The 19,021-nt window shown below is 38.9% G+C and overlaps 1 protein-coding gene across 1 annotated transcript; it reads left to right on the forward strand.

The window, feature by feature from the left end:
• Positions 1 to 4,624: 4,624 nt before the first annotated feature.
• Positions 4,625 to 6,371, forward strand: LOC133716353 (uncharacterized). Its single transcript, XM_062143063.1, has 4 exons — positions 4,625 to 4,656; positions 4,814 to 4,921; positions 5,178 to 5,254; positions 6,029 to 6,371. Exons 1-4 carry the CDS (start codon positions 4,625 to 4,627, stop codon positions 6,172 to 6,174), a joined length of 363 nt encoding a protein of 120 aa, XP_061999047.1. The 3' UTR covers positions 6,175 to 6,371.
• The last annotated feature ends 12,650 nt before the right edge of the window (positions 6,372 to 19,021 follow it).

Below are 19,021 nucleotides of genomic sequence, written 5' to 3' on the forward strand. Positions count from 1 at the left end.
ATATAAACCAAGTGAATAGCCCCAAATTAAGGGTATCCATCTCCATTTAGTACCACCACTAGTTGTTGCTTGTGTATTCAACATCCACCGGACCAAGACAAGACTGTCACATAAAACTTTGTATGCGCGCATTCTCAATATATTTGGTTCAGTTCTGGACTTCTTGGTCTGTTTTCCTACACAATTAAACTTACCAAAGTAAATAAATTCAACCATACAATAAAGTTCAACCAAATTAAAAAAAGAAAAGGGAAACATCTTCTTCAAAATTTCATGGCTCAATTTGAAGAGATATTTAAAGTCACTGATTTGACATATTATATCAAATATCAATGAAGTGCATGCAAAAAACTATGGGACTCATTCTAGTAGAAATTAAGGGTTTTGTTTGGTACTCTACCTCCCTAGTTGAAAATGACGATAGATTTGGGTTCAACACAGGGCACACCATAGGTTCTAACATAAACAAAAGAATATGCCAACCCATCTAATTAAGACACTGATAGACTAGCTAGCGTCATTTGTACCCTCAATCTAAGTATACACTGGGATCAAGTAGAAGATCATTAAAGCAAGTTCACCTGTTGAGTCATTGGATCAAGGTCACTAGTCACTGGGTCAGCAACTGTTCACTGCTTTTTTATGTTTGTTTCCCTCATTAGGTCTAGATCACTTGGTCAGTTTGTAGCTAGGCAGTGGCGGACGCTGAGGTTTTTTTTTATATTTTTTTTTATAGAGGGGCGAAAAAAATTGAAAGATAACAAAATAAAACTTCAATGAATGAGACAAAGTTTCAATCTGCATATTTCCTAGCAAATAAAAAGATTGTTTTTAAATCAAGGCAAAATAGCCAAATTACCCCCTGACATTTCCATGGCTGCTGATTTACCCCCTGGCATTTCAATTTTGATTATACTTTTCTAATTGTTGCCGATTTACACCCTATCGTTATTTTTAGACTTTCCATCCAATTTTCCGTTAATTTGGTTAGCACGTGAGGGGCTTTTTCGTCTTTTCAACTATCACAAAAAAAAAATTAAACAAACCAACACATCGTCAAAGAAATTAAAAAAAAAAATACAAAACTGTTCTTCGTTAAAAAAGGAAAAAAAAAAAAAAACACGCCCTTTGTCGCTTCTTCCTTGTCCATGTATTCTTCTTCTTCACTCCCTTTATTTCAAGATTGGTCGTTAGCTTGCAACTGATCGCTTAATTAATATTTGCTAGTCACATCAAATGATTGGATGATCATATCACTGAAGGAGAAACGGTCTTTGATCATTTAGGTTTCTGGTTTTCTTTTTCTTTGAAGGTCGGGCTGATCATTAATATTTCAAACATTCATATGAGAATTTGATCTTCCATGTTTCCAGTTGGAGGGGTTTGTATTGTGTATAAGATTGAGAAGCCATCGAACAAACTAAAATATTTATATGTATGGAATATGAAAATTAAAATTACAGCAAGCATGTGAAGGTCATCTTGATTGATTCAAGTTGGGATTGTGTTATATTGATCTTGATAAAAGGAACATAGAGGAAGAGGTCATGCTGAGAAGAAGATAATTGCGAGATAGATAGAGAAGAAGATGAGAGGATGAGGGAAAAAAAAAAACAGTTGTGGGAGACGAATAGCAGTATTTTATTTTTTATTTTTTAACAAAGAAATTTTGTATTCTTTTCTTGTTTTTTTTTTTTTTAGGTGACAATTGCAGAGACGAAAAGGCCCCTCACATGCTAACCAAATTAACGGAGAAATTGGATGGAAAGTCTAAAATTTAACTATAGCTAGGGTGTAAATTGGCAACATTTAGAAAAGTGAGGGTGTAAATAATCAAAATTGAAATGTCAGGGGGTAAATCGGCAGTCATGAGAAAAGTTAGGGGGTAATTTAGCTATTTTGCCTTTAATCAATGCATTTCTCAATACACAAAATTTTTTGCAACCAGTTATAAGAAAGAAAAAAATATAGTTTTACTCACTCAACTTTCGCTTGATTGACACTTTGGTCACTCATGTTTATAAAATCTCACTTTAGTCACTCAAATTTAACTCCGACTATCACTTTAGTCCACCGGTGAATTTTTCCAATAAAAAAAGTCACATGACGCCTCTCATGCCATTTTTCAAGGGTTATTTTAAGATGTTGAAGAGATGTGAGACCTTTGGTTTGAATATAGGTTGAAATTTTCTGAAATTATAGGACGAAAATAACCCTTAAAAAATGGCATGTTAGGTGTCATGTGACTTTTTTTATCGAAAAAATTCACTGGCGGACTAAAGTGATAGTCGGAGTTAAAGTTGGGTGACTAAAGTGAGATTTTATAAACATGAGTGACCAAAGTGTCAATCAAGCGAAAGTTGAGTGACTAAAACGATATTTTTTCCTATAAGAAAATATTCAATAATTTTTTCTAAAACAACAAGCATCAAACAAAAATAAACTAGAAAATCTATAGAGATGTGGCTTACTCTTCATTAATTCAATCTATAGAAATGACAAATTATAAGTTTCTTTTAATTGGGTAATTGGGGTTACGGACTTACGATTTTGGTTAATCGTAGTGGGGGTTGCAGATTTTTTTGTTTTTTGTGTGTGTGTGTGTGTGTGTTTTTTTTTTTACTAGGGTCAAGATACTTGTGTACGGTGTATGAGTCTAGGTACAAAACAAAAAATAGCATCAAGATGAAGCCTCATTTAACAAAAATAAAAATTTCATTAGATGTATGGTGTATGAGTCTAAGAGCCAAACAAAGAAATAATATAAAAATGAAGCTCCATTTAACAAAAAAAAAAAAAAAATTTCATTGGGGGCAAAACAAAGAAATATCATAAAAATGAAACCTTATTTAAAAATAAAAAAAAATAAAAAAATTGACTTGGGGCCACTACCCCTACTTGGGTCCGCATACGTTTATAGGTCAGTTTCATAACCTAGAGAGTGATCCAAGTCAGTTTCCAAACTAATCCAGTGATCTAGATCTAACGGGTGGAAACAAACATAATAAAACAGTGAACAATATCTGACCCAATAATCCAACGAGTGAACTTGCTCTTATTAATTTTTTTTTTTTTTTTTCAGATCACTAATACGATAGGAAAGAATACACCATCAACAATGCAATGCCAAAGGACTAAGATTTTCGAGCGATAATAAGTAAAAGTTTTGCAGGCCGGAAAATAATCAACTTGTAAATCATAGGTTACTTTCCAATTAGGCAATTAATAACTGACATCTAAACCATGGATTCCTGATCGACATACCAAATTGTACTTGTGCATGCTACTCCAGAGTCCAAACTAGGTTTGGCAGCGTCATATTCTCTTGGGCAAATTACGATTTAGTCACATTCACACTCGTGTATAAACGACATGTTTTGGATACGCAGGGGGTATATTGGACTTTCTAAACCTATAAATCTTTCTCTTCTTCTTGTCCAAAACAGAGCCATCACTTGATCGTCTGTTGGACATCTCTGCAGCAACTCCTCTTCGGCTCATCTCTTCATAATCTTTGCTCAATATTTACTCACTCTTCTCAACTCTTGTTCAAGTTCGGGTCAGTTTTTTTTTTTTTTTGGTTTAATCTATGACTTGTCAGTTTCTTACTCAGATTTCCTAGCTAGGTTGGGTATGCTCTTTCTGACTGGGTATGATGTATGTATTCTGCATTCAAATTTCAATATATTTGAATATTGAATTAGTTAGATAAAGAATTGTGTAGGTATAAGGTTTACACTTGATATGTTGGCATCCCTATACAAAGCACTGAAGAAGCCTACAAAGTTCATCAAAACTGATCTCGCAGAATTTCAGGTAATTGCATCTCATGCATACCGAGTCAGTCCTAGTCAACCCTACGTTTTTGGGAGTCCAATTTTGGAAAGTATCTTTTGGTTTTTAGATTTTATTTTACAAAGATATTTTTCAACTGATAAAATCGTTCTTTTGAAGTCCTAGGTGATTTAGGATTTGTTTATTTTAATTGGATATCTTTTATTAAAAAATCTTTTCTAGTAGGAGTCCAATTAGGGTTAAGTCTTAATTGTTGAGAATTTATTTTCTCCTCAATATATTCAGAAAAGCAGCGTTGATTGTGTAGGGATTTTGATGCAAGAATTATTGTGTGTCTTGCTTGCTTAGAAAGAGTTCCATAGGAGTCCATGAAATCATTATTCATTCATATACATGCATTGATTCTCTCGAGATCAGTAGAGAAGATTGGTGGTGCAAGTGGAGCGATATTTGCAGATCGTTCAAGTGAAGAAGAAGGTCAAGATTCAAGACAAGCACCTCTCTAGTGAGTCTAGAGATTGTAGCCGCGTAGAGAGCTATATGTGTTTGTAAAGAACCATATCCTTCATCAATAAGTTGATTGATTTTATTTGGGTTCTCAAGAGTAAGAGCCCCGCAGTGTTTTTAATCTCAAAATTGAGGTTTTCACTGCATAACCAAAATTGTGCTTTCTGTGTGAATTTTTTGATTTCTGCCCAGTAAGGATTGCAACGTGTCTATCAATCCCCGAAACCCAGAAAAACGTTTCATCCTAGAATTTTCAAATTGAGATGACGGATGTTGGTTCTCCTCCGGCTAGTTCTAGTGCCAGAAATCTCCTAGGTTTGATATGGTATTTCTGATTGGGAATGTGAATTCTGGGTTGGGTAGAGTTCAATGCAACTGGGGAATTCAAAGTTCCTGGCACAAAATGAAATAAAATGATTCAAATGTAGGATCCCAGATGTTAATAATAATTTTTTAGTTTGATATAGTAATTGGGATTTCTTTTTTCTTTGGCAGGCAGGGTTTTGTAAAGAAATGGAACTTGGCATGGGTCCCTTTCTGATCCCACCCAATCCACATTCTCTTTGGTTGATGAGGATCATACATTCGCAAATGCTGTCAGATTTCCTTTGAATCAGGAGTAAGTGCTTTCTAATTTAGTTCATTATCATAAACTAGAACTAAATTATTTACCTATTATACTGTTAGCTCTAGTTCTTACATGTCAAATCATGAATTATAAATAGAAAGTTGTTATTGACGTTTCTGCAGTGAACTACTCTTGCTTTTCGTGCTTGGGAATGATGATGTACTAAAAGTAGTGGTACTGGTAATAAAAGGAAGAACTATACTATATGCTTAATGGTAATCTAAGAAGCTTTAATTTTATCCTGCAGTCCAAGGACGAAATTCTGTGGGTACAGCATTCCTCATCCATCAGATAACCGAGTTAATATTAGAATCCAGACTACAGGTGTGTATATGTGTATATTTTCTTTGCAATATATGTTTAGGTATATGAGATATCAATAAAATGATTTTGTTCTGTCATGAACTTTTGTGATTGTTTCTGATTTTTATTTCCCCCCTTTAAGAGAGAGACTGGTGGAAATGGTTGATGCAAATGGTATTCGCTTACATTATTACTGGTCAACTTTAATATCTATTCAGTTGGTTGTATCTCCAAAATGCACCCGTTGTGCATATGATATTATTGCCTAATCATATATGTGAATTAGAGCCAAGTTGTGAGTCTGCAGATTCTGAACAAGTTTGATTACAGAAAGAGCTGCTTCATCAGTGCACTATAGAAAGATGGTTCTATTAGTGCTTTAGTAGAACAATTGAGAATGCTGCATAAAGTGACCTGAGCAGTTTGTTTTAAGAAAAACAAGAAAAAACTTATTATCTTAACTTATATATAATTATGGACGTTTGGAGGAATTAAAATTCTAGTTTGGTAGGGAGTTGCAGCTCCAATATAGAGCACATATCCCCACATCAACTGATAGATTATATATTCAAGAAAAAATGTAATGCATCGAAATTTTACTGCTTTGTTAGGTGGTTGATTACTACTTAGATTATGTCTATGCCTCTGTCTTTCAGGCCAATCGATCAGTTGTGTAACTTAAAATTGCCTGCTCAATTTACAGTCCAGAAAAGATGCTCATGTGCTTCCAGACATATTGTTAAGAATTGCAATTCTGAATTTAGTCTTAACCTAGCCATTTAATGAATTTTACAGGTGATCCCACAAAAGATGTATTCAAAGATGCATGCCAGGATCTCATGGTGATGTGCCAGCATGTGAGCAACACTTTTGACAAGGCTGTGGTTGATTTCAAAGTGAGCAACTCTGTGGAGGGCATGGATATTGAATCAGATAGTTAAATTGCTCATCTTAGATTCTTGTTTATATGCTTACTTTTGATTACAAATGTAGGTTATGGTGGATGCATAATATTAACGTACAAGTTTAATTATCGGTTTCATGTATCCAGGTCCGCAGTTGTAGCAAAATGATGTCAGTTACTTTGTTCTTCTAATGGAAGAAGTTGATTATCCTTTTTCTCTCTTTTTCCAGACTTGATTTTCAGTACCGAATTGATATAACATTTTGCGTCATACATACTAGCAGAAATTGAAAGAATGAGAAACCAATAGGCTGAAGAGATAATTTTATTGATACAGAATCGTTTCCTTTATACAAGTGTGATTACAATTAGTTCCTACAAGTCAGGAACCAGTTTACTACCTATATTACTTAGAAGGAAAGCTACAGCTATTGTACAACTAACATCTAGGACAATCAGCTTTAATATAGAAGATATGAGAGATTAGTTTCCTTACACTCCCCCTCAAGTTGGAGAGTGGATGTCTTGCACTCCCAACTTGCGAATCATAGGAACAAAGATATCTTTCCCCAAAGGTTTAGTAAGAACATCGGCTAGCTGATAAGCAGAATTCACATACCTCGTGGCCACAGAACCATCCAAAATTTTGTCTCTAATGTAGTGGCAATCCATCTCGATGTGTCTAGTTCGCTCATGGAATACCGGATTGGCTGCAATGTGTAGTACAGCCTTGTTATTACAAAATAGCAAGGTTGGTTCACGAAGAGATAGGCCCAGATCTCTAAGCAAATAACGTAACCAAGTCAACTCGCAACATGTTCCTGTCATAGCACGATATTCCGCCTATGCTGAAGACAAAGATAATGTTTTTTGACGTTTGGACCTCCAAGAAATCAAAGAAGGTCCAAGAAAGACAAAGTATCCGGTGGTAGATCTTCTAGTGACAGGACACCCCGCCCAATCAGAGTCACAATAAGCTCTCAACTTCAGATCATTAATGGAAGAAAAGAACACACCTTGTCCAGGGGCACCTTTTAGATAACGCACCACTCTCAATGCTGCCGCCTCCCAATGCATTTTTCTAGGTTGGTTCATGAATCTGCTTAGGACATGGACTGCATAAGTGATGTCAGGTCGAGAAACAGTGAGATATATAAGCCTGCCAATTAACCTTCTGTACTTTCCGGGGTCTTTGAGCAAATCACTATGATCAGACAACTTTAAACCTTTCTCCATGGGAGTATCTGCAGGTGCAGCTCCTAGTAACCCTGCGTCTTCAATAATCTCCAGAGCATATTTACGTTGACATATAAAAATTCCACGTTTAGAAGTCGAAACTTCAATACCAAGAAAATACTTCAAGTCTCCAAGATCTTTGAGACAAAATTGACTATGTAAGAAAGTTTTAAGTGCAACAATAGTCTCCAAATCATTCCGGGTAATCAATATGTCGTCCACATAAATCGAAAGTGCAGTAAATGAATCCTCATGCTTTCTAGTGAATAATGAATAATTAGCTTTAGATTGGACGTACCCGGCTGACCATATAGCATCAGAAAATTTCTCAAACCAATGACGTGAGGCTTGCTTCAAACCATATAAAGACTTGTGTAATCGACATACCAGATGCTCCTCCCCCTGTCGCCGAAGACCAGGCGGAGGAGACATGTAAATTTCTTCCGTCAAATCACCATGGAGGAACGCATTGTTCACATCCAATTGATACAATTGCCAACCACGAGCTGCAGCCAAAGCCAACAAACAACGGACAGTAATGATTTTGGCAGTAGGGGAAAAGGTCTCTTGATAATCGACTCCCTCCAACTGAGTAAAACCCTTGGCAACTAGACGGGCTTTATACCGTTCAACGGAACCGTCGGCTTTGTGCTTCACCTTATAAACCCAACGACATCCAATAGGGACCTTACCGGCCGGAAGTGGAGTTAGTGTCCAAGTTCTGTTGGCTTGAAGAGCCTATAATTCGGAAAGCATAGCAGCTTGCCATTCAAGATAAACAGCAGCCTCAGAATAGGTGCGGGGCTCGGTAACGGGGCTGATCATAGCCGTGAAAGCGAGGTGCTGCGATAAATACCGATGATAGGAAACATAATTGGCCAAGGGGTAGCTGGTACCTTTGGTTGGACCCGGCAACAAAGAAGACGATTGGTCTGAGGAAACGGTGGAGCAGACATGATAGGTGAGGCGGTCCGGTGGACGTGTCAGGCGGCTGGAGCGACGGAGAGGGGCCGGATCGGGTATAGGGTCAGGATCGGGTAGAGAGTCGGGGTCAATGACAGGGGCAGGAATGGGCACGACAGGGGATGGGGATGGAAGCGGCGGGAGTAGCGGCGGCGGCACTGGGGGGGAGGCCGGCGCCGGAGAAGAAGGAGAAACAGGCAAAGGAGAGTGGGATGGACCGAGAAGGACGAAGTCGGTGACAGGAGGTTTCGTCGAACGACGACGAGAATAAGTACGGAGAGAGGGCGGTGGTGGAGGCGGTGGGGGCGGCGAAGAAGACGGCGGAGATGATGGGGTGAAACTGGAGGGATCGGTGGCTGGAGAAAAAGACGACGAAACAGGGGGACTGGGAGAATGCGATGCAGGTGGAGAGAAAGGAAAGTCAAAATTAGAGGGTGAAGTGAATGGGTCAGGGGGCAAGGGAATTGGACCCGGTTGGTGGCCCAATGATAATACAACAGAACTGGGCTGAGTGGAATAGGGGAAAATATGCTCATGAAATTTGACGTCGCGGCTAGTAAAGACCTTCTTGCGGGATAAATCAAACAACTTGTAGGCCTTTTGACCGATGGGATACCCGATGAAAATGGACTGAATGACACGTTGATCGAATTTATGAGCGGGATTAACGTTAGTAGCATAAGCTAAACAGCCAAAAAACACGTAGGTGGGAGAAAGAATGAGGTTTCGAATAAAGAAGTTCGAAAGGAGTTTTGAAAGAAAGAATGGGAGAAGGTAAGCGGTTGATGATGTGGACTGCGGTAAGGGCACACTCCCCCCAAAATTGAGAAGGGAGGTGTGCCTGAAATTTGAGGGCATGAGCCACTTGAAGAATGTGTCGATGTTTACGTTCCACAATCCCATTCTGTTGAGGCGTGTAAACGCAAGAATGTTGGAAAACGATACCATTATCATTAAAAAAGGAGCAAAGAGATAAGAATTCACTATCATTATCACTACGGAAAGTTTTAATGCGAGAATCAAATTGAGTGATAGCATAGCTAAAAAATTGTTTAATGAGTGATTGGACTTCATCTTTATGGCGTATTAAAAAAATCCAAGTAAAACGTGTATAGTCATCAACAATGGTAAGAAAATAATGAGCACCAGAAATAGAAGGAAATCAATATCGACCCCAAATATCACAATGAATAATTTCAAATGGTTTGACAGAAGATATGGTACTAGGATTAAAAGATAGGCGACTCTGCTTGGCCAAAGGACAAATATGGCAAGCATTATTAGACGGAAAGGAAACATGCAAAAAATTCTTAGCAATGAAACCTAAACAAGAGGATGACACATGCCCTAAGCGGTTGTGCCATAAATCGGTGGAGGTGAGGGTAAGATGACAAGCTGGGCGTGCGGTGGAAAAGGAAGGACTGGTTTTGGACTTCTCCGTCACTAATGCCACCAAATAATATAATCCGTTGCGTTGTTTACCCAAACCAATCGTCCTCCTCGTAGCCAGATCCTGCAAAATACACCAATATGGGTAGAAGGTCACTGAACAGTTTAATCCTCTCATCAATCGACTAACCGACAATAAATCGACTTTGAATTTAGGCACAGATAACACATCATGAAGATAAAACATGGTACTAAAAGGTAATGATCCTTTAGCAGCAATATTAATCTTATCTCCGCTAGGCAATAGAACAGGTGGTAATGAGCAATTATTATTTTTGTGTAATAATTGCGTAGATGAAGTAATGTGATCAGTCGCACCGCTGTCAATGATCCAATTGCGGGAAACGACCTTGGACAAACCTGGTTTTGTGACGACGTTTGCTTTGGAACTTGAGCTGGTATTGGAATTGGGCTTCAAAGTCTGATTACTAAGAGCAGTCATAAACTGTTTAAATTGGGCCTCAGTGAGTGTCACGGTTGGCCCACTACCATCTTCAACAGCCTAGCAGACTTGGTTTGCCGAAGGAGCTGCTCTTGATTGCTTCGAAAAACCTGTGCCTTGCCTCGCTTTGGGGTGACATGGGGGATACCCAATCAGTTGATAACAAGTCTGTACCCAATGTCCTGGATCTCTACAATAGGTACAATGAGGTCTCCCCCTGCCGGAGCCTTGTCGCCGTTCAGTATCAAGACGGCGTCCTTCCTGGGACGCAAAATTGCGTTCTGGACGCTGGATATGCCGATCAGTCTTCTCAAAACGTCCACCTCTTCCTGAATTGAAATTGGGTCTTCCAGGATTGCGCACTGCCATTGCAGCGCTTGAAGATGATTCCGCTGCTGGATGAGAGGTGCCAAGTGAACGTTGTTTCTCGTCCTGAGAGACCGCTGCATATGCCTGACGGACTGTTGGCAAAGGACTCGTCAGAAGAATCTGTCCACGTACAGAACTGTAAGTATCATTCAGCCCTATGAGAAATTGCATAAGTCTTTGTTGTTCTGCCTGTGCTCCTCGAGATGTCTCAGAATAAGAAGCTAATTCATCCCATAAGCCTTTCAATTTTGTATAATAAGCTGAAACTGACAATTGCTCTTGTCGGAAACAAGCGATTTCTCGTTGAATTTTGAAAATGCGTGGAGCATTACCTTGGGAGAATCGTTCACGAAGATCTTCCCATACTTCGTGTGCAGTAGGATAGTAGATGACACTGTCGGCGATTTCTGAATCAACAGTGTTGATGATCCATGAATGAACCATATCATTACAACGCGACCAAGTCGCATAGCCTTCTGGGTCTGTCTCTTCTGAGGGAGCCTTTATTGTGCCGTTCACAAAACCAAGCTTGTTCTTAGAATTCAGAGCTAGGGTCATAGCTCTTCTCCATCCCGCATAATTGTCTCCATTCAGGGGCTTAGAGACTAGGACTAGACCTGGATGATCTGAATGATGAGTGAAAAAGGGATTAGAGAGGTCAGATTTTGACATCTCAGATGCAGGAGGATTGGAGGAATCGGCTTTTGATTTGCCGTGATCCTTGGGTGATGGTGAGAGGACATCGTCGTTACCCATGTTGGCTGGAACGATGAGGAAATGGAGGTTAGGCTACATGAGAAGTTAGAGTGCAGCAGATGAGAAGAGTCAGGATCTAATCCTGCTCTGATACCATGAAAGAATGAGAAACCAATAGGCTGAAGAGATAATTTCATTGATACAGAATCGTTTCCTTTATACAAGTGTGATTACAATTAGTTCCTACAAGTCAGGAACCAATTTACTACCTATATTACATAGAAGGAAAGCTACAGCTATTGTACAACTAACATCTAGGACAATCAGCTTTAATATAGAAGATATGAGAGATTAGTTTCCTTATAGAAATTGACATATCAAGTGTTTAAAAATGAGCTGAGCTTTCGGAGTCTTTCTTGCAGGAGAGTTGCAGGAAAGTTATAAAAAGCTTTGAATTGTTCAAGCGCTTGGTCTGGTATTGTCTATGGTGCTGATCTCTTAAGGAAAGGTCTGAGTTGGAGAATTGGGAATGGTGATCAGGCTAAATTCTAGAGTGATAAGTGGTCTCCCTGTGGTATCCTTAAAAATGCTTTGCATCATGATGTCATTGATTTAAACTCTTCTGTGCAAGACTTTTGGAGTGATAGAAGTTGGAACTTGCCTATGTTACGGGCCAATCTTCCAGAAGACATTATTGATAAAACTATTGCTATTCCTGTAGCTAACTATGATTTACCTGATCAGATTATTTGGCAGAACTTCTCTTCTGGGATTTTTCTCTGTTAGATCTGCCTACAAAATTCTTAATTCTCTGTGATGAGCAGGGTTTTCAAAATTACTCTTGGTTGAGAAATTGGTCTCTCCCTATCCCTCCCAAACTCAAGATCTTTCTCTGGTCTTTTGTCTCAAGTAAGCTTCTAACTAATGAGCAGCGCTTTAAAAGGAGACTCACAGCTAATCCGTCTTGCCAGTTCTGCACCAATACTCAGGAGACTATGTCACATCTCTTTCGTGATTGTCCCAAGGCTAAACAGGTGTGGCAATCTTTTGATATCCCTGCTAATATGTTAGCTACTTTCAACTTAAATTGGGAAGAATGGATCTTCACTAATCTGTTATTCTGTTGCAAAAAGGTTACTATATGAATAACTTGAACTGGAACATTTTCTTCATTTTCTGCTGCTGGTTTTTATGGAAATGGACATGCACGAATGTGTTTGATTTGGATTTTCATTATCCTTATAACCCTCCTAAAGTTATCTTTAACTGTGTTGCTGAATGGTCCAAGGCTGTTGCTAAGACTAATGTGAAGATGCTTAGGCATGTTGAAATGATATCTTGGCTTAAACCTGGTTCTGGTAATCAGAAGCTTAATGTTGATGGTTCAAGAGTCAGTAATGGAGCTACTGGAGCAGGTGGTGTTATAAGGGATGATTCTGGGTGTTGGTGTGGTCGTTTTATGATTAATGTTGGTGCTGGTGAGGTCCTGCAAGCTGAATCTTGGGGTCTCTTTCATGGTCCGCACCTGGCCTTGAGTTTAAAGATCACTAGGTTGGAAGTTGAGTCTGACTCTTCTGTTCTTATTAACCTCATTTGATTCATAGTGACAGTATTGATCTTCATCCACTGGGAACATTAAATATGACTAAAGGAATTTGATGCAAGAGTTTCAGTTTATTCAGAGGAAGCACAATCATCGTGAGCGTAATATTGTTGCAGATCTACTGGCTAAGACTGTATCCTTCATGCCTAAGGAATTTGCATTCTTCATGATCCTCCAGCCTTGGTCACTGAAACTTTGTTGGATGATATAGTTGGGGCTCCTAGAGCTAGAGGTAGTTTTTCTTTTGTTGTTTTCTTCTTGGGATGATTGTCCCATTTGTATCAAGAAAAAAAAAATTGAGCAGAGCTTTCGGAACTAACCATGTCGTTTCAAATGAATTATGTCAGAACTATTAAAATCTCCATCACATGCCTTCTTCTCTTCGTTGGGTTATTACTATATGAGTATATGCCTTTTTTTTTGGGACCGTGACCACTTACCCAATTTCAGCCCTAAAAATTGCCCACTTACTCTACTAAGAGTTTTTTACTCCCATTTACCCAATCTAACATCTATTGACAGTATTGCCCTCATTTTAATTAATAACTACTCCCCTCAGTCTCTCTCTCCATCCACAGCATGACTCTCTCTCATCTGATTCATGGCGAAATTGAATCGCTCCTTCAGAACCAGTCTCACCGGTGGACATAGCATGAAGAACCCGAACACGTGGCCGTCGCCGTTGGCCTCAATCTCCGATTGGCAGCGTGCTGGCTCAGTGCCCGTCACCGCAGAGACCAGAGACCACGGCGGAGTTGAGGTCCTGAGTCGCCGGAACGGGATCGGAATCAGTGAGGATCGGGAGTAATGCTGGAGAGGCAACCGGAGTTCGAATTTGAGTCTGGGTCAAGTCCGAGATTGAGTTTGTTTCCGAGGGGTGAGACGGCGGAGGTGGAAAATGAAGACAAGGGTCGCGGCCCAGTTCTCCAACCCAAGCCGGTCGCATCTTCCGCCGTCCAATCCGGTCACGACCTCCAAACCGCTGCCGGGGAAGCACCGGCGAAAAAAAGAGCCGGCCTCACACTCGAGTGGGTGCCCAGAGCAATTCAGGGGCCCTCATTATTATTTTTTTGGTATACTGTGAGCTTCGAGAATGGGGAAGGAAAAAAAGGAAAAAAAAAATGAACGTGTACAATTGAACATATAAATTGATCAATTGTGTTTGTAGTGTATTCATTTTGGTTTTGGGAGTTTATGCAATTCACTTGAGGGCAATAATATGATTATTGGAGAGTAATAATATGATTATTGGGGGTAATAATATGATTATTAGGAGGCAATAATATGATTATTGGGAGGCAATAAAAAGAGTATTGGGAGGCAATAATATGATTATTGGGAGGCAATAATATAGTTACTGGGTATTATTAGGGGGCAATAAATTCAGACGCCGGAATCCGGTCACAAGCCCGATAGCCGGATTCGGGATTCCGGTGACCGGTCGCAGGAGTTCGTCACCAGAGTCCGGCAAGGTCTCCGATGACTTGTCTCTCTAAGTGACAAAGAAAGAGAGGGCAAAATTGTCCCAAAAATAAATAAAAAGGAATAAAAAAAAATACTTAATTGGGTATTAGGGAAATGATCTCTCAGAGTGTTTGGGTAAGTGAGAAATCTCTTAGAGTGTTTGGGTAAGTGGGGTTAAATAACCCCAAAATTGGGTAAATGATCATTTTCCCTTTTTTTTCTTCCTTCGATTACAAAATAAAGAGACAAGGCTAAAAGAAGAGTCTCTAATACAACTTAAACCTAAACTGGTAAAGAAAAGGGCATTGGAAGTAGTTAGAGAAAGAGAGTAAAATAACTAACTCTTTAGTAGTTTGGGGCTGTTGAAGCCCCAAATCATAATTGTAAACTTGTTACGACTTTTAATTAGTTTTGTTTATCTATTAGATGAGAACCTAATTTCTATTTCTACACCGATGATCAGTTCTTAATTTGCATGTTTTCTTTGCTGTAAAACTTAGATTACATGTTTAGGATTCTATTGCTAAGAATAATCATTGCATGTGCCTCGTTAAGAGGGTTCCGTTGAGAGTTCTAGAGTAGTAAATTGTCTATAAAGCAAGTGATTAGGTTCCTAGGTTAATTGAGACGCGCCGTACTCATGATATTTTGTGATGTCTCATTTTTCTTATTCTTAATGATTTTTTTGTGTTAAAACTAGAGTTGCGTCAACCTAGGTTGCATTTTAAAAAATAGGTTAGGTGTAGAGCGTCTCTCACCTAGCATACAAGTAAGGAAAAAGAATATGTTAATTCAGGCGTTAGGTTAACTTGAGTATCTTCATCCATAGATAAATGATATTAGGGTGAACATGACTGGTTTGCATGATTGATTGGTGATGGATGCAAATCCACTAACTTGTTTTATCTTTGATTTTCAAAACCCTGAAACAAATATTCGTTCTATTCAGAGTCATTTAGTGTTTCATTTTTATTTAATTATTTCGTCAACCAAAACTTCTTCAAAAATGATAAAACTTTTTCAGTAGTTAGTTTGTTATGTCTAGAGTCTGTCTATAAATTTTCGTGACATTTAGAATAATTTTGAGTCGTCTGCCAGTCAGATCTTTTTAACTGGATAGTTTGGGTTTTATCTTATTTTGAGTCTTAGATTAGTGATTAGACCACAATCTCTTGCGGGAACGATCCCTACTTACCCATAATACTTTCGATCTTGTAGGGTTAAGTTATAGGCATTTTTGTGCATCTATTTAGGGGGATAGAAATAGCTTATCAGAGAGTCACTATCTAAATGATTAACGGTCACCCTCTTTTGTTTCATTTTCTTCTCCAAATTATGAAATAATATGCATGATGACTTATATTGGTGCTGCCTACTCTTCTTGGTGCTTAATTACATAGCGCAAGTACTCTTTACTGAAAAAAAAAAAACTACACTACTAGTTCTGGTACTAGTTGCAAGCACGAAGCAAGTCGTCAGTGGTACGTTGTCCTTATCATCTATTCTAAGTCTTCCTAGCTGTAATTGGTTCTGCTACTGGTCTCGGTGCTTCTTCTTCCCTTATGATCGATATTTTATTTTATTTTATTTGATAACTGATCGATATTTTACTTTGATGGAGGAAATTACAATAGATGTGAGAAAAGAAATAAAGCAGTCGTGTTTGGTAAACCACACCATGCCACTAGTCAGTTGTCTTTCGCAAGAAAGCAATAATTATGTCAACCAAAGAGTGCTCATCTTGATCATAAATTATACAGATTGATAGTTACGGCTCTACTGAACTTGTACCTCAGTACCTGATTTATAACCCAACAACCACCCACAGATATCTCCCTCTCTTTGGTTCCGAAATAAAAAATAAAAAAATCCCGGTGCAGGTTTTGGCTCTGAATTTGGTATTGATAACTCAGTTTTTAATACATGGGACTAACGACGGTTGTCTTTCAAAAACAAGAGTCGGAAAGAAAGGAGTTTTGGTTGGTTGTCCATCTTCCCATCCTATAAATTAGTTTGTATATGCATCAAATGGAACTCACCTATCCTTTTGTTTAGTTAATACACACGTACACAAAAAAAAAAAAAAAAGGGAGTTTTCGTTGTGAAATTGGTTTTGATACACTCATTGTTTAATGCAATTAATGTGTTGAAGGAAAATCAACTTAGTGTGCCTTATCAAACTAGGAGTAGTAATAGGAGAGAAGGTTCTAGAATTCCTAATCATAGATGGATTAGTATTCCTTGTAACATTAGAATATGTACTTTGTAATCCCTATATATAGGGCTCCTATTCTCAATAATATGTTGGACAATTCTCTCTACAATCTCTCTCAAAATCTCTTTTCCTTAAACACGTTATCAGCACGAGCTTTAACCACAAACCAAAAACCAAAAACCCAAAAATCTTCTTCATCACCGCAGCTACTAGCCCACGCTAGCCTCACCTGCGCGCCTGCCCCTGCAGCACCTACGCGCCCCTGCGCACGTATCCCTGCTGCCCCTGCAGCACCACTGCACGTCTGCTGCCCCTGCATCACCAACGCACACCAACTGCATCCTTCTCCTTTCCTGTGCACGTCCGTCTGCTTGCAAGCCCCGAAACGTCTAGTTTGGAACCTCAGATCAAAATCTTTTCTTCATCAAAGTTGTTCGTCTCTGTCTTTTCCATCTGACCTCCGAATTTCAGCCTTATCGGAGTTGTTTTGAGACCGGTACACCAATTGAAGTGCAAGCTGTTCAGAAGAGAATCTGTTCCGAATTTCATCAAGTAAGTTTTAAGTTAAAGTTGCCGCTTTTGAAATTTAATTTCCTCCTTCTTTTTCTTCGGGGACTTGCAACCTCCCTTCTTCTACATCCCACCTTTCTTATAACGTGGGTTCGATTCTTGAGAAAGCGGAATCGTGGGGATTCACGCAATTAACGAACTAAGAGCGTTCGTAAGACTTCGGACTAAGAGCGTCCGTAAGCATCGATTTAACGAACTAAGAGCGTTCGTAAGCTACGGACTAAGAGCGTTCGTGAGCATAGATTTTGACCATTTAAACATCATTGTTTCGGTCTAATCTAAATATTCTTGGAAATCGATTTCTTGGTAGCATTAAGGCTCAGAAATCTTATATTAGTTTTCGTGGAAGCATTGACTCCGAAACTAATACGTTCTTGCTTTCCTTTCAGGATGTAAGACTTGAACGAGCTCGATTTTACTCCATTGGATTCTACGGGCACGGGATATTTATTTGCCTACAATCCAAGAGCCCTGTTCTAAAGGAACCGCTCAAGACTCACAAACTGAGATAGAAAATTCCAGGGCATTTACCCTGATGAAGTGCCACATGAAGATGGCCCTCCAGTTTGAGTACATGAATGAGGATAACGCTAACAACCTTTGGGTTGCGCCTAGTGAACGTTTTAGTAACATTCACAACTTTCCGAACATAGAAGCACGATGGAATAATATCTGCTTCACTATAACTTTGAAAGAGTTATGAAATATTGTTCGGAGGCTCTCTGCATCATATTATTTATGCATGCTTGTGGAAAAACACAAAATAACAAATTGATTGAGAAAACCCTAACATGACCATAGGAGTCATGACGTTGAGGGTATAGGGTTGGACACCATGGCGCCATTTTGGGCCATGATTGCACTATTCCAACTCCATTGGTTCTAGGGACCATATGTATTGTGTCAATACACCTCAATCAAGAGAGCATCCTCTTCATGGTATTTTATGGAGTACCTGATCAATGGTAATATATCGAGCTATAAAAGACTTTAAATCTGGCGATGAAGATAGAATGCCGCAGATTTTTATTTAGAATAGTCTTTTAATTTCCAAGAATTATGTAATGGCAATTATGCCTTAATCAATAAAATGACTTATTGGATTATCTCTTTTCCTCTAGGCGTACTCAATTAAGTATGATGTCTAGGAAAGTAATTGAGATTAGTGGTACTTAAGAGAGCTTTGCTCCACCGACATCTCTCTCTACTTCCCTGGTCATATTTAATTGGAATTACCGAACGAATTGAGTGACTACAATTTGTCTAATGTTTGATTTTACTTTGGATTAGATTATGGTCACGAAACTTTGATGTAATCATTGGCTATTATTAATAAAGTATCGATTTATTTTATCTCATGTCATGGACATATTTTTCGAACTTTATTACTTCAAAGATATAAGAGCCAATGGTTTTCATGTGGAAACACATTGTGAGAATGGACAAGAGTTCCTTTGCATCACCTCTAATGACTACAGACATAAACGAGTATTAGAGAAACTTATGTGTCGATCTAGTGGGTTGTATGCAACCACTATTCGAGTAATTGAATCCAATCATGTTATATGATTTATGGGATTCTGACACATATAGGCTTTGGCATGACCGTCTGGGACACCCAGGTCGTGATATGATGATCCGTATATTAAAGACTTCACACGGACATCCATTCTTCAGAACGAAGAGAAGTAAAAACCAAAAATTGGTTCGAGGAGATGCACCTGCGCCTCACGGCGCCAAGACTGTGCAAGACCGGCCACTTATGGCCGGCGCCGTCTACCCCCTACGGCAACAACATGGCATTGACGCCATGGATCATTGTTTGACTCCTCCTTCTACTTCTAAAGTCAATTGTGACTTCATGGCTAAACCAAAAT

Source organism: Rosa rugosa, chromosome 6, assembly GCF_958449725.1.
Source record: "Rosa rugosa chromosome 6, drRosRugo1.1, whole genome shotgun sequence".
Taxonomy (NCBI): Eukaryota; Viridiplantae; Streptophyta; class Magnoliopsida; order Rosales; family Rosaceae; genus Rosa; species Rosa rugosa.

Bases quoted from the DNA above. Each gene is read 5' to 3' on its own strand.
- LOC133716353 (XM_062143063.1), top strand. From the start codon at position 4,625: ATGGTATTTCTGATTGGGAATGTGAATTCTGG. The intron at 4,657-4,813 runs GTTGGGTAGAGT...GGTTTTGTAAAG, and splicing joins ATTGGGAATGTGAATTCTGG to AAATGGAACTTGGCATGGGT. The intron at 4,922-5,177 runs GTAAGTGCTTTC...TTTATCCTGCAG, and splicing joins AGATTTCCTTTGAATCAGGA to TCCAAGGACGAAATTCTGTG.